We start from the raw sequence: 15,428 nt of genomic DNA, 5'->3' as shown, positions 1-15,428 counted from the left end.
TGAGCTGCAGCCTGCATCAGTGCTGAGGGCATGGACACAGGCACTGCCCTGGGGGGATGTGAGCACAGAGCCATGGAGGGGCTCAGGCTGGAAGGGACCTCAGACATCATCTACTCCAACCCCCTGCCACGGGCAGGGACACCTCTCAACTGGACTTGACTGCCCAAGGCCTCATCCAGCCTGGCCTTGAACACCTCCAGGGAGGAGGCAGCCACAGCCTCCCTGGGCAGCCTGTGCCAGAGCCTCCCTCAGATCTGATCCCCCTCACAGAACCACTGAGGTTGGCAAAGCCCTTCAAGGTCATCACTGCAAGCATTACCCCTGCTCCACCAACTCCACCACCAAGCCATGGCCCCAGGCACCACAGCTCCACAGCTTGCCAACCCCTCCAGGGGTGCTGACTCCAGCAGCTCTCTGGGCAGCCTGGGCCAGTGCCTCAGAACCCTGCCAGTGCAAAAGCCCCAAGCTGCTAATGTCCAGCCTCAGCCTAAACCTCCCCTGTGCAGCCTGAGGCCAGCCCCTCCTGCTCCATCTCCAGCCACCAGTCAGGGCAGCTGCAGCTGGAGCCTTGCAGCCTGTGCAGAGCACCAAGAACTTCTCCCTCTCCAGCAGCCCCCAACACAGAGCAGCTGCCTCCACCTGAGGGACCTCTTAACCCAGGGCTGCTCTTGTTTCACACAGCTCACCTCTCTTTCCAGCCAGCCATGAAAACCCCAGCACTGCACCCCCAAGCAGAGAAACTGCAGCAGCTCCCAGCCCCAGGCAGCCAGGGGCTGGACTCTGAAGTCCAAGCAACCAGCAGAGGGCCAGGAGACTCCTGGCTTAGGCAGTGCCACCACCCCTGACTCCTCCTGCCCAGGCCTGCCTGCCTGGGGCTCATGGGGAACCCAAGGGGAGGATTTCTCTTCTCCACACCAGCACTGAATAATAACCAGACATGGCCCCAAACCAACCCAGCACAAGGAGCTTGGCCTGGATCAGTAAGAGTGTGGCCAGCAGGGCCAGGGCAGGGATTGCCCCCTGGACTCAGCCCTGGTGGAATGCTGGGCTCAGTTTTGGGCCTCTCACTCCAAGGACATTGAGGAGGTCCAAGGAAGATGGTTAAGGGTCTAGAGGACAGGGCTGGTGAGGAGCAGCTGAGGGACCTGGGGTTGCTCAGCCTGGAGAATAGGAGACTCAGGGAAGAGCTTCTGGCTCTCTGCAACCCCCTGAAAGGAGGCTGGTGCCAGGTGGGGATGACAGCACAGGAGGAAAAGGCCTCAAGCTGCACCAAAGGAGGTTCAGGGTGGACATGAGGAACAATTTCTTCATTAGAGTGGTCAGGGACTGGCACAGGCTGCCCAGGGAGGTGATGGGAGTCCTCATCCCTGGAGGTGCTGAGGAAACCTGTGGCCATGGCACTTGGGGCCATGGTTTGGTGGCCATGGAGCTGTGGGGTTGCTGGTTGGCTTTCATCTCTAGAGGTCTTCTGCAGCCTTAATGATTCTGAGTCCAGGGCAAGAATCCTCTTCCTGACTGTAATGGAGGTGCCAGCACTGCTCTGCTCTGAGGGTGCCCAGCCAGCAGCTCCCTGGTGCTGCCACCTCACACCTGGAGGCTCTTTGAGGGGAAGGTCAAACCTCTCAGCTCTGCAGCCAGGGGAAGCCTCCCTGCAAACTGCCTGCAGAAGCTAAAACTCCATGGACAAGAGAACTCCACTCCCAGCCTGCAGCCAGGATGTGCTGGCAGCCCCAGGTGGCACAAACCCTCTGGGCTGCTTGGCTCAGGATTTGTTGGTGCTTTAGCTGCCTCCTTGCCTTGGGAGCCCAGTGGAAACCTCCAGCTGCATTCCCACTGCCTCTCCTGCCTCCCAAAGGGCCATTGCTATGGAGCTGCTCAGTGACTCCTGCAGGCACACAAGCACAGTATCAACCTCAGAGCCCAACCTAGGACCTAATCCCCAACACCTCCTGACAACCAAACCATGGCTCCAAGGGCCACATCCAATCCCCTCTTGAACACCTCCAGGGATGGGGACTCCACCACCTCCCTGGGCAGCACATTCCCATGGCCAATCTCTCTTGCTGGTTAGAACTTTCTCCTCACCTCCAGCTTGAACCTCCCCTGGCACAGCTTGAGACTGTGTCCTCTTGTTCTGGGGCTGCTTGCCTGGGAGAAGAGACCAACCCCCACCTGGCTACAGCCTCCCTTCAGGGAGCTGCAGAGAGCAAGAAGGTCTCCCCTGGGCCTCCTCCTCTGCAGGCTAAGCAACCCCAGCTCCCTCAGCCTCTCCTCCCAGGGCTGTGCTCCAGACCCCTCCCCAGCTTTGTTGCCCTTCTCTGGACACCTTCCAGCAGCTCAACCTCTTTCCTGACCTGAGGAGCCCAGAGCTGGACACAGGACTCCAGGTGTGGCCTAAGCAGTGCTGAGCACAGGGCACAAGGACTTCCCTGCTCCTGCTGGCCACACTCTTCCTGATGCAGGCCAGGATGCCCTTGGCCTTCTTGGCCTCCTGGGCACACTGCTGGCTCATGTTCAGCTGCTCTCCACCAGTATCCCCAGGTCCCTCTCTGCCTGGCTGCTCTCAGCCACTCTGCCCCCAGCCTGTAGCACTGCCTGGGGTTGTTGTGGCCAAAGTGCAGCCCCTGGCACTTGGACTTGTTACACCTCCTGCCCTTGGCCTCTGCCCCTCTCTCCAGCCTGGCCAGGGCCCTCTGCAGAGCCTTTACCCTCTGACACCTTAACAAGTTCCTGAAACCATGAGCTGGGGGAGTTCAGAGCATGAGAGGAAGGTTTGGGTTGGAAGGGTTGACTGCAGAGAGAGCTTTGCTCTTGAGCTCCAACCCCAGAAAGCTCTTCAGAGAATCATAAATGGCTCAGCTGGGAAGGGAGCTCAGAGATCATCTCCTGCAACCTCCCTGCCATGGGCAGGGACTCCTCTCAGCCAGGCTTGGCTGCTCCAGGCCTCATCCAGCCTGGCCTTCAGCACCCCCAGGCAGGAGGCAGCCACAGCCTCCCTGGGCAGCCTGTGCCAGAGGCTCAGCAGCCTCACCCTGAAGAACTTCTTCCTCAGCTCCACTCTAACCCTGCTCTGCCTCAGCTCCAAACCCTTCCCCCTTGGCCTGGCTCAGACCCCCTCAGCAAAAGTCTCTCTGCAGCCTTCCTGCAGGATCCCTTCAGGTCCTGGCAGCAGCTCTGAGGTCCCCCTGGAGCCTTCTCCTCTGCAGGCTGCACAGCCCCAGCTCCCTCAGCCTGTGCTCACAGCAGAGCTGCTCCAGCCCTGGGAGCATCTCTGTGGCCTCCTCTGGGCTCCCTCCAGCAGCTCTGTGTCCTTCTGCTGCTGGGGACAGCAGAGCTGGAGGCAGGGTTGGAGGTGAGGTCTGAGCAGAGCAGAGCCCAGGGGCAGAATCCTTCTCCTGTTACCAGTGGGCAGCAAACAAGTTTCAGGGACAGCTCTCCTGAAGCCACTCTTGGAGCTGCTGCTGCCCAAACCTTCACAGAGCTGCTGAGGCTGGAAGAGACCTCTGAGCTCATCAAGTCCAACCACTCACCCAGAGCTCACAACCCCAGCACTGCTGCTCAGCCCCTGCCACCAAACCACCTCCCAGGTGGCCTTTAAACCCCTCCAGGGATGGGGACTCCACCACCCCCCTGGGCAGGCTGGGACAGTGCCTGGGAACTCTTGCTGGGGAGAAATTATCCTAACCTCCAACCTGAACCTGGCCTGGCACAGCCCAGATCCCCCCACTCCTGCCAGCTGTGTGTGAGGTGAGGCCTGCCAGAGCCTCTGGCCCTGGAGAGAGAGCAGAGCAGAGTAGAGCAGAGCAGAGCTCTGTGGCACCTGCAGGAGGTTTTCATTTTGCTTACCTTAAAATCATTAATATGCAAGAACTCATCAATGATGGATTTGCATTTTCTCTCTACCTCCTCTTCTGACAGGGAAGGTTTTTCTTGTGCTGGAGCTTGGGGAGCCTCAGGCTTGGCTGGGGGAGTAAAAGACACCAAAGAAACCACATTAAGAAAAGCAGAAGCAGAGGCCAGGGGAGCAGGGCTGCCCCTGCCCCACCTGAGGCACAGCTCCCTGCCCCTGCCCCACCTGAGGCATAGCTCCCTGCCCCTGCCCCACCTGAGGCACAGCTCCCTGCCCCTGCCCCACCTCAGCCACAGCTCCCTGCCCCTGCCCCACCTGAGGCACAGCTCCCTGCCCCTGCCCCACCTCAGGCACAGCTCCCTGCCCCTGCCCCACCTGAGGCACAGCTCCCTGCCCCTGCCCCACCTGAGGCACAGCTCCCTGCCCCTGCCCCACCTCAGCCACAGCTCCCTGCCCCTGCCCCACCTCAGCCACAGCTCCCTGCCCCTGCCCCTGCCCCACCTCAGGCACAGCTCCCTGCCCCTGCCCCACCTCAGCCACAGCTCCTTGCCCCACCTCAGCCACAGCTCCCTGCCCCTGCCCCACCTGAGGCACAGCTCCCTGCCCCTGCCCCACCTCAGCCACAGCTCCCTGCCCCTGCCCCACCTCAGCCACAGCTCCCTGCCCCTGCTCCACCTGAGGCACAGCTCCCTGCCCCTGCCCCACCTCAGCCACAGCTCCCTGCCCCCTTGGCTGCTTCCTCCTGCAGCACCTCCCAGGATTTCATAGACCACAGAATGGGTTGGAAGGGAGCTCAAAGCTCAGCCAGCTTCAGCCCCCTGCCATGGGCAGGGACACCTCCCCCCAGCCCAGGCTACTCAAGGCCTCATCCAGCCTGGCCTTTAACACCCCCAGGCAGGGCACAGCCACAGCCTCCCTGGGCAGCCTGTGCCAGAGTCTCCCCAGCCTCACTCTCAACAATTTCTTCCTCATCTCCAGTCTCAGTCTCCTCTCTCCCAGCTCAAAGCCATTGTCCTCATCCTGTCCCTCCCAGCCCTTGTCCAGAGTCCCTCCCCAGCTCTCCTGGAGCCCTTCAGGTACTGGAAGGCTGCTCTGAGGTCTCCCTGGAGCCTTCTCCAGGCTGCACAGCCCCAGCTCTCCCAGCCTGTCCCCACAGGGGATGTTCTCCAATCCTCTGATCATCTCTGTGGCCTCCTCTGGACCCTCTCCAGCAGCTCCAGGTCCTTCTTGTGCTGGGGGCTGCAGAACTGGAAGCAGTGCTGCAGGAGGGACCTGGGCAGAGCTGAGGGGCAGAATCCCCTCCCTGCTCTCCCTGCCTGTGGTGCAGCCCAGGCCATGAGCTGATTCCTCTCAGCAGCCTTCCCACAGGAGCACAGCTGCAGGGACTCAGGCTGCAACACCTTCAGCCCTCTCTGTCAGCATTAAATAACTGCAGCCTGAGCTGTCACCATGTGCTGCACATGTAAAATGTGCCAACTGTGATGGGCAGCAGCCCAAAGCCACCTGCTGATCCCATCCCCACGACCTTGGTGCTCACAAAGCCCCAAGAGCAGTGTGTGCTGTGGCACCTGAGGGGTGTTCCTCACTGGAGAGGTTTCCAGGTGGTTCCCAGGGAGCAGAGCTGCTCATCACAAAGGTTCTGCCCACAGGGATCCTCACCCTCAGTGTCCTCAGCGTTTTCTCACCAACAAATCAGCTCAGGCTGGCAGGAGGGAGCTGAAGCACCGAGCAGTGCCAAGCCACCCCGGTGGGTGCCAGTGCCAGGCTGCACCCAGCCCTGCTGGGAACCAGGCCTGGCAACAATGGAGTGCCAGCCATGGTCTGCCCCAGACCCTCATCACTGCTGGGGCCCTGGGAAACACCTGGCAAGGGTGGGCATGGCTTTAGGGGGCACTGCAGAAGCAGCCCTGCACAACTCTGCCTGGGTTGGAAGGGACCCCCAAAGGTCATCTGGTGCAAGCCCCTGCAGGCAGCAGGGACAGCTCCAGCTGGAGCAGGCTGCCCAGGGCCACAGCCACTCTGAGCTTGAATGCCTCCAGGAACAGAGCCTCAGCCACCTCCCTGGGCAGCCTGTGCCAGGCTCTCCCCAGCCTCCCTGTGCAGAACTCCCTCCTGATCTCCAACCTAAACCTCCCCTGCTCCAGTTTCAAACCCTTGCCCCTCAGCCTGTCCCCACAGGCCCTCCTTTCTGGGGACCCTGAGCCCAGAAGGCAGCAGCAGCAGTGCCAGGGGCTGAGCAGGCAGGAGTGCAGTGCTGCTCTCTGCAGCCTTTCAGCCCTGCTGCCCCCTGAGGAGGAGCTGGTGAGGTCTGCACGAATGAGCTGTGCTCCAGCCCCTTGGGAGGCAGCTCCCAGCTCTCCCAGTGCATCACTGCGAGCCAGCCCCGCACAGCAACCTGGCCCTGCCCCCGGGGCTGCCCCCTGGAGGCCCTCCCCAGCCGGGCAGGGGGCGGCCGCGGGCAGGGGGCAGCCGCGGGCAGGGCTGCCGCGGGCAGGGGGCGGCCGCGGGCAGGGCTGCCGCGGGCAGGGGGCGGCCGCGGGCAGGGCGCAGTGGGTAGGGGCGGGCAGGGGGCGGGCAGGGCGCAGTGGGCAGGGAGCGGCCGCCGCGGGCAGGGGGCGGCCGCGGGCAGGGGGCGGCCGCGGGCAGGGCTGCCGCGGGCAGGGGGCCGCCGCGGGCAGGGGGCCGCCGCGGGCAGGGCTGCCGCGGGCAGGGCTGCCGCGGGCAGGGCGCGGCCGCGGGCAGGGGGCGGCCGCGGGCAGGGGGCGGCCGCGGGCAGGGGGCGGCCGCGGGCAGGGCGCGGCCGCGGGCAGGGGGCGGCCGCGGGCAGGGGGCGGCCGCGGGCAGGGCTGCCACGGGCAGGGGCGGCCGCGGGCAGGGCGCAGTGGGTAGGGGCGGGCAGGGGGCGGCCTCGGGCAGGGCTGCCACGGGCAGGGCTGCCGCGGGCAGGGCTGCCACGGGCAGGGGCGGCCGCGGGCAGGGCGCAGTGGGCAGGGGGCGGCCGCGGGCAGGGCTGCCACGGGCAGGGGCGGCCGCGGGCAGGGCGCAGTGGGTAGGGGCGGGCAGGGGGCGGCCTCGGGCAGGGGGCGGCCGCGGGCAGGGGGCCGCCGCGGGCAGGGGGCCGCCGCGGGCAGGGCGCAGTGGGCAGGGGGCCGCCACGGGCAGGGGGCGGCCGCGGGCAGGGCGCAGTGGGCAGGGGGCGGCCGCGGGCAGGGGTGCGCCGCCGCGGGCAGGGGGCCGCCGCTCACCGGGCTCCTTGGCTCTGCTGCGCTCTGCCTCCGCGCCGCTCCTCTCCAGCTCCACGCCTCCCGTCAGCTGCTTCACCGTCTCCAGCATCTCCCTGCGCTGCTCCTCCTGCGCCTGGTTGTCCAGCAGCAGCTCCTTGCTGCCGCTGCCCCGCAGGAAGGTGTTGGGGCGGGCCAGGGCCGGCGGCAGAGCTTTGTCGTTCTTCTCCCTGCCGGTGCTGCCGCGGCTGCCGCCGGAGAGGCAGAGCCTGAGCTGGGGGCGCAGGGCGAGGCCTGCCCACCGCCCCGGGCCCCTCCCAGCAGGGCTGGAACCAGCAGGGTCTCGGGCCCCCAGAAGGGATCAGGCAGGTGGCTAAGCGCTGTGCTCGTCAGCTCAGAACCCCTGGGATGAAAGCTTCCTGGGACCTGCCTGCAGCAGGCAGCTGCCCTGCGGCTGCCCTGAGCTCAGCATCACAGATCAGAGGATGTCAGGGGTTGGAAGGGACCGCTGAAGATCATCCAGTCCAACCCCCTGCCAGAGCAGGACATAGAATCCAGCACAGGGCACACAGGAGCACATCCAGATGGGGCTGGAAAGGCTCCAGCCCCTACCTCTCTGGGCAGCCTGCTCCAGGGCTCTGGGACCCTCACAGAGAAGTTCCTCCTCATGCTGAGGTGAAGCCTCCTGAGCTGGAGTTTATATCCACTGCCTCTTGTCCTGTCCCAGGGTGCAGCTGAGCAGAGCCTGTCCCTGTGCCCTCCCTCCTGACCCCCAGCCCTCAGCTATTGATAGACATTGATCAGATCCCTCTCAGCCTTCTCCTCTCCAGACTAACCACCCCCAGGGCTCTCAGCCTCTCCTCCCCAGGCAGTGCTGCAGTCCCTTCAGCATCCCTGCAGCCCTCCCTTGGACTCTCTGCAGCAGCTCCCTGTCCCTCCTGAGCTGGGGAGCCCAGAGCTGGACAGCTTGTAGGTAAGTGAAAGAATCTGTTTGCTGACAGGCTTTGCTGGGCACAGCTCTGGGGGCTCTTCCCTCAGCCATTCTGGGGATATTTAAGGCCCTCAGGTGTGTTAATAAATTTGCCCTCAGTATCTTCAATCACTGCATTGGAGTCAGTGATCAATCTGCTGGGATGTGGAGGGTTTGACAGGGGAAACCAAACCTGCAGCCAAACCCAGCAGGGAGGCTGCTTGGGCTTTTTGCAGTCTGAGCTAAGCTGAGTATCAGCAAAATTCACCCAGGGGTCAGAGAAGCCAAAAATCTCCGTGGAGTGGACTTCATAGATCACAGGATGGGTTGGGCTGGAAGGGACCTCAAAGCTCAGCCAGTTCCAGCCCCCTGCCATGGGCAGGGACACCTCCCACCAGCCCAGGCTGCTCAAGGCCTCATCCAGCCTGGCCTGGAACACCTCCAGGCAGGGCACAGCCACAGCCTCCCTGGGCAGCCTGTGCCAGAGTCTCCCCTGCCTCACCTGAAAGAATCTCTTCCTCATCTCCAGTCTCAGTCTCCCCTCTCCCAGCTTCAATCCATTCCCTCTCATCCTATCACTCCCAGCCCTTGCCAGAAGTCCCTTCCTGGCTTTCTTCTCTGAAGCTGTGGCAGGAATCTCACCTGCACAGCAAACACTCTTGTCCTGGCTGTGGCTGGTTGTTGCTGCTGAAAGGGATTAACCTTTGACTTGGCCACTTCAAGCCATGGCTTGGACACACACCAGGGCACACCATGGCATGGGGACACAGCCCACAGAATGGCTCAGGTTGGAAGGGACCTCAGAGATCTTCTGCCATGGGCAGGGACACCTCCCCCCAGCCCAGCTTGCTCAAGGCCTCATCCAGCCTGGCCTTGGACACCTTCAGGCAGGGCACAGCCACAGCCTCCCTGGCTTTATAAATCCCAGAATGGCAGCTTGGAAGGGACCCCAGGGATCATCTGCTCCAACCTTGCTGGGTGGATCACAGGATCAGAGGATGTCAGGGGTTGGAAAGGACCCAAAGAGGTCATCAAGCCCAACCCCCCTGCCAGAGCAGGGCCATACAGTCTAGCTCAGAGCTGCAGTGAGCTGGCCCAGCAGCCTGCCAAGCTGAGGCCTGCCCAGTGCAGGGGGCTGCAGCACTTCCCCTGGGAGCTGATCCCCACCTCTGACTCTTCTCATGGGGAAACATTTTTCTTCTGGAGCCCAGTGGGAATGTCCCCAGCAGGGACTTGTCCCCAGCCCCCCTTGTGAACACTGCCTGCCTCCCTCATGACATTATGGAGGGTGCAGGTGGCCCAGGTTAAGCCAAGCCCCCATGGGGAGGAGAGCCCCAGGCCCTGCTGGGGCAGGGCAGGTGGGGGGCAGCCTGAGCCTTACCTCGTTAAGGCCCTGCGAGAGTCCAGCTCTGCAGCTGCAGGTGAGGCAGACACAGCTGAGCCTGGGGGCTGCAGGGCAGAGAACCTGTTCAAACTAGTGGCACTTGGTCGTAAGGAGTCTGGCAGGGGGGAGAGACAACACAGAGAAGAGTGGCAGCAAGGTCAGCAGCTGCTGACACCACCCAGGCCTCAGCAGCTGCTGTCTGCGGGGCGACAGGAGGAGAGCCCACAGCGAAGGGCTGCTCCTGCGCCACTCTAACCCCAGAGCCAGGCAGACAGGCACAGGGATGAGCTTTTCACCCACATCTGCTCTCACAATCATAGGTCATAAAGGTTGGGAAGGGCCTCTAAGATCACCCAGTCCAACCAGCAACCCAGCACCACCACAGCTGTTCAACTACAGCCCCAGGTGCCATGGCCACAGGAACTAGGAACACCTCCAGGCATGGGGACTCCACCACCTCCCTGGGCAGCCTGTGCCAGTGCCTGAGCAGGAAGGAAATGATTCCTAGTGTCCAGCCTAACCCTCCCCTGGTGCAGCTGGAGGCCATTTCTTGAGGCCTCCTGGCAAGGGAGGCAGAGGGGGAGGCCCCCCCGAGGTGACTCACCCATCTCGCTCGCCTTGGCTCCACCGCTGCTGCCCTTTCCCCAGCTGCCCAGCTGGGCTTTAGGCACAAGCTGAATCTTCTCATCTATTGTGGGCTGGAAAACACACCAGGGCACACCATGACACGGGGCCACAGCCCACAGAATGGCTCAGGTCAGAAGGGACCTCAGAGATCAGCTACTGCAACCCCCCCCTGCCACGGGCAGGGACACCTCTCAGCTAGACTCAGCTGCTCAGGGCCTCATCCAGCCTGGCCTTCAGCACCCCCAGGCAGGAGGCAGCCACAGCCAAACAGGAGCATGCAGAAGCCAGCAGGCTTCCTCTGTGCTTTGTTTCTGCCCAGCACTACCTCTAGGCATTTAAAATGCCCTCAGACCCCAGGTTCTGACCTGTAGCCCCCAGAATGGTCCTGTCCTGGCCAGACAGATGCAGTGGGGCAAGAGCTGGGCACCTCAGTGGCAGTGCTGGCACCTACCTTGGTGATTTTAAGGAACTTGGTGGGGTCCAGCACTCTGCTGTTCTTTGCCCCCTGCACAGTGTTCCAGCCACCTTCATCGACCCTCTGCACACCTGCCAGTGACAAACACAAGAGCCTCAGCTCAGCCTCTGCCCCAGCTGCAGCCCAGCCACATCCCCCTGAGCTCAGCAGGAGGAGGAGCAGAGAAGGACACAGTTCCTGAGCCTCAGCCTGGCTCTGTGCAAGAGTGCTGCACAGAACCACACAGCAGTGGGAAGGGACCTCTGGAGCTCATCCATCCAAGCCCCTGCTCCAGCAGGGCACCCACAGCACCCTGCCCAGCAGCACAAGGCCCAGGGGGGGTTGGAAGCTCTCCACACCAGGAGACTCCACAGCCTCTCTGGGCAGCCTGCTCCAGGGCTCAGCACCCTCACACCAAACAACTTTCTCCTCCTGCTCAGCTGGAACCTCCTAGGTGCCAGTCTGTGCCTGCTGACCCTCATCCTATCCCTGGGCACCACTGAGGGAGTCTGGCCCCAGCCTCTTGCCCCCCACTCTTCAGACATTTGTAGACTTTGATCAGATCTCCTCTCAGCCTTCTCCAGGCTCAACAGCCCCAGGGCTCTCAGCCTTTGCTCCTCAGACAGCTGTTCCAGTCCCTTCATCTTCCTCACAGCCTCCCCTGGGCTCTCTCCAGCAGTTCCCTGCCTCTCCTGAACTGGGGAGCCCAGCACTGGGCCCAGGCCTGCAGATGTGGTCTCTCTTGGGCAGAGCAGAGGGGGAGGAGAACCTCCTTGACCTGCTGGCCACACTCTCTTTAATGCACCCCAGGGGACCACTGGCCTTCTTGGCCATGAGGACACATTGCTGGCCCATGGGTAACTCACTGTCCCCCAGGACTCCAAGGTCCCTCTCCATGGAGCTGTTTCTCCATGCAGTGTCCCTTCAGGCCAAGCAGACACAACCATCCTGCCTGACTTCACTGTTCCAGAACAACCCTGCCAGAGGAGACCTCAACTGTTCCCAAGCTGCTTTTGGGGGTGGTTCCTCCTGGTTGGGTTTCCCAGTGCTTGCTCTTGTGGTCTGGACACAGCAGCACACTCTGTGAGCTCCCAGGAGGTGCAGGCAAGGAGCCTCTGCTACCCCCAAGCCACCCCTGTGGCACAGCTTCCAGCAGTGCCAGGCACAGAACCACTCAGTGCCAAGCTCCTCTCCTTCTCCTGAGGTCCCTTTGAGGCCACCCAGCCCAGAGCCCAGGCTGCATCTTGCTCATGCTCTGTTTTCACAGCCCTTCCCTCTGACAAACCCTTAGGACTGAAGAACCCCAGCCAGGATTTTCTCCCTGCCCCTCTCCATCCCAGGCTTCCTTTTCCCAGCCACTGAGGCAGTGCCAGGCTGAGGGCTGGGTACCACTCTGAGGTGATGCTGAGGCACTTTTGCCTGCTGAGTTCCCACCTCACAACTTCAAAGTGGTTCCCCTTGACATCAGATCAGCTCCTGCTGCAATCAGATGAGGAGGGGATGGCCAAGCTGGCTGGCAGGGACCTGCTCTGGCAGGATTCTGGCAGCCCAGCACAAACCCCAAGCTGCTTTCCAGCCATGTGAAGCTTCAGCACCATTGGCCTGGGGTTGTTTTACTTTTACCCTGGGGGTTTGCTCCCCAACAACCCCCAGAGCCAGGCATGGCAAGCCTGCTCCTCCCCCAGCAGCAAGCCAGAATCAGCTCCCAGTTCCCTGTCCTCATCATAACCCCCCCAGTTTTCATCTTTCCTGTAGGATCCCCCCTGTGACCCCTGTGAGGTGAGCAGCCAGCTGGGCTTGGGCTTTACCTGGCCTCCTCTTCTCTTTGGTCATGAGCTGTTGGACCTTCCTCTGCTCTTCCTGCTCTTCAATCTTGGCCTCTTTATGAATCTGCTCAATGGTCTTGGGGCCCTGGTCTGCTCTTCTTGACACCCAGTTGCACTAGGAAGGAAGCAAAGATGTGCTCAGACTCCAGGCCAACATCATCCATGGGGGACTTGGAACACCAGGACTGAGGCCTGAGCCTCCCCCTCTGCTCTGTGCCAGGGGGGCTGCTCCCTGAGGGGCCAGGAGAGATTCTGTGCTGCTGGATCAAGTTGTGGCCATGGCTACCCCAGCACCACAGGTCAGAGAATCCCAGAATGGCTCAGGCTGGAAAGGACCTCACAGATCATCTACTGCAGCCTCCTGCCATGCCCAGGGACACCTCTCAGCCAGACTCAGCTGCTCCAGGCCTCAGCCAGCCTGGCCTTCAGCACCCCCAGGCAGGAGGCAGCCACAGCCTCCCTGGGCAGCCTGTGCCAGAGGCTCAGCAGCCTCACACTCAACAACTTCTTCCTCAGCTCCACTCTAACCCTGCTCTGCCTCAGCTCCAAACCCTTCCCCCTTGGCCTGGCTCAGACACCCTCAGCAAAAGTCTCTCTGCAGCCTTCCTGCAGGATCCCTTCAGGTCCTGGCAGCAGCTCTGAGGTCCCCCTGGAGCCTTCTCCTCTGCAGGCTGCACAGCCCCAGCTCCCTCAGCCTGTGCTCACAGCAGAGCTGCTCCAGCCCTGGGATCATCTCTGTGGCCTCCTCTGGGCTCCCTCCAGCAGCTCTGAGTCCTTCTTGTGCTGGGGACAGCAGAACTGGAGGCAGGCTTGGAGGTGAGGTCTGAGCAGAGCAGAGCCCAGGGCCAGAATCCCCTCTGCTGCCCTCTGCCCACCCTGCTCTAGCTGCAGCCAGCACATGCTGTACCAATCCAAGCTGTGTATCCTGGTAGAGGTCTGGTGGAGAATGGAGGCTGCAGTGCAGAGGCACAACTGAGTTTGAGACATTTTAACCTCCAGCATCCTGCACATCCCCAGCTTCCAGTCTTTCTAGGTTCTGAGGGAAGAGCAGGAGCAGAGGGAGGCTGCTGTGGCTCTCTCTCCATCTGTCACTGGCACTTTGCTGGAGTCCTTCCTCCCAGCATGAGTGCAAAATGAGACTCTGGAGCTAAAGCAGCCAGGAGTGACTGCACTGCACCTGGAGACTGGGATCTGCCACCCAGGGATGGTGAAGGCTCAGGAGGGGATCCTGCAGAGGGAGGTGGAGCTGCCTCTCCACACAGCATCTCCACTGCTTGCTGTGGCTGCTCAGACCCAGCCTGCTCCAGCCCCACTGCAGCTTGTGGGGTGATTCTCTCTGCATATCCTGCAGCCCAGATGGTGTCTTCAGCTCCCCAGAACCCCAAGGCCCCAATCTGAGAAGCAGCTGCTCAGGATTTCAGCCCAGTGCTGTCTGGTGGCTAAAGCCAGGCTGTGGCCAGCACCTCCAGGGGGAAATCAGAGCTGCTGGGGAAGCTCTGTGCAAGCTGCACTCACACTTTCAGTAACAGTGCAGAGACCCTGCACAGGGCACAGCTTCAGTGCCTCCAAAACACTGCCTGGTCACAACACAGAATGGTTTAGGTTGGAAGAGACCTTTGAGATCAGGTCCAACCCTTAACTCAGCAGTGCCAGGGCACCACTAAACCATGGCCATGAAGTCTCTGTAGGGCTGGGGAGTCCACCACTGCCCTGGGAAGCCTGAGTCAGGGCTTGACAGCCCTCAAGGGGAAGAAATTGTTCCTCAAGTCCAACCTGAACCTCCCCTGGGGCACCTGGAGGCTGTTTCCTCTTGTTCTATCTTGTTTCTTGGGAGAGGAGACCAACCCCCACCTGGCTCCAGCCTCCTGTCAGGGACTTGTAGAGAGCCAGAAGGTCTCCCCTCAATCTCCTCTTTTCCAGGCTCAACACCCAGCTCCCTCAGCTGCTCCTCCCCAGCCCTGTTCTCCAGACCCTTCCCCAGCTTCCTTGACCTTCTCTGGACCTGCTCCAGCCCTCAGTGTCTTCATGCAGTGAGGAGCCCAAAGCTGAACCCAGGACATGAGGTGTGGCCTCAGCAGTGCCCAGTCCAGGGGCACAATCCCTGCCCTGCCCCTGCTGCCCACACCACTGCTGCTCCAGGCCAGGCTGCTGCTGGCCTTCTTGGCCACCTGGGCACCCCCTGGCTCATCTTCAGCAGCTGTCCATCAACACCCTCAGGTCTTTCTCTGCTGGGCAGTCCTCAGCCACTCTGCCCCCAGCCTGGAGCCTTCCTGGGATGGTTGTGTGCAGGACTCAGCCCTTGCCTCAGCCTGGCCAGACCATGGCCATGGGCAGGTCCCTGTCTGCACTGTGTGCACAGTTGTCTGCATCAGGTTATGAACTTCTAGAGCTTCATGTGGACCCAGCACCATCACATTCTGGTGGAGCACAGCCTCTGTTTGCTTCTGCCTGCACTGGAGGGCCAGCAAGCAACCAGCAGATGCCAGGTGGTGCCAATAGGAGCATCTTCTGATGAGAGCCACACTGCTGAGCAGCAGCCCTCATGGTTTTGACACCAACTGCTCCCCCTCCCCTGTGGGGCTCACACCTCACAGCACTCCAGTCCCAGCAGCAGGCAGAGCTGGAGGCAGCAGCTCCACCTGGGGCAGATGGAGTGGTGGTGAATGGTGCCACAGCCAGCTGGCAGCCAGGCACCAGTGGTGTGCCCCAGGGATCAGTGCTGGGCCCCAGCCTCTTTAACATCTTCATTGATGATCTGGATGAGGGCATTGAGTCAGTCAGCAGCAAGTTTGCAGATGACCCCAAGCTGGGAGCAGATGTTGGTCAGTTAGAGGGCAGAAGGGCTCTGCAGAGGGACCTCGACCCACTGGACAGATGGGCAGAGGCCAACAGGATGGCATTCAACAAGTCCAAGTGCCAGGGGCTGCACTTTGGCCACAGCAACCCCAGGCAGAGCTACAGGCTGGGGGCAGAGTGGCTGAGAGCTGCCAGACAGGGACCTGGGGGGTGCTGATTGACAGCTGCCTAAACATGAGCCAGCAGTGTGCCCAGGGGGCCAAGAGGGCCAAGGGCATCCTGGCCTGCATCAGGAAGAGT

General features: G+C 62.0%; 1 protein-coding gene across 1 annotated transcript in view; it reads right to left on the bottom strand.

Annotated features, from left to right (window-relative positions):
* Positions 1-15,428, bottom strand: part of EIF4G3 (eukaryotic translation initiation factor 4 gamma 3) — a 167,287-nt gene that overhangs the window by 23,439 nt on the left and 128,420 nt on the right. Inside the window, exons 23-28 of the mRNA XM_054175939.1 lie at positions 12,315-12,447; positions 10,504-10,598; positions 10,030-10,123; positions 9,423-9,540; positions 7,096-7,319; positions 3,847-3,962 (exon numbers count right to left, since the gene is read on the bottom strand). Of these exons, the coding sequence (XP_054031914.1) occupies positions 3,847-3,962; positions 7,096-7,319; positions 9,423-9,540; positions 10,030-10,123; positions 10,504-10,598; positions 12,315-12,447 (780 nt within the window). The remainder of the gene's footprint in view (positions 1-3,846; positions 3,963-7,095; positions 7,320-9,422; positions 9,541-10,029; positions 10,124-10,503; positions 10,599-12,314; positions 12,448-15,428) is intronic.

This window comes from Dryobates pubescens, chromosome 33 (genome assembly GCF_014839835.1).
Source record: "Dryobates pubescens isolate bDryPub1 chromosome 33, bDryPub1.pri, whole genome shotgun sequence".
In the NCBI taxonomy this organism is placed as follows: Eukaryota; Metazoa; Chordata; class Aves; order Piciformes; family Picidae; genus Dryobates; species Dryobates pubescens.
Note: the sequence above shows the minus strand (reverse complement) of the source record. Positions and strands in the feature narration are given on the sequence as shown.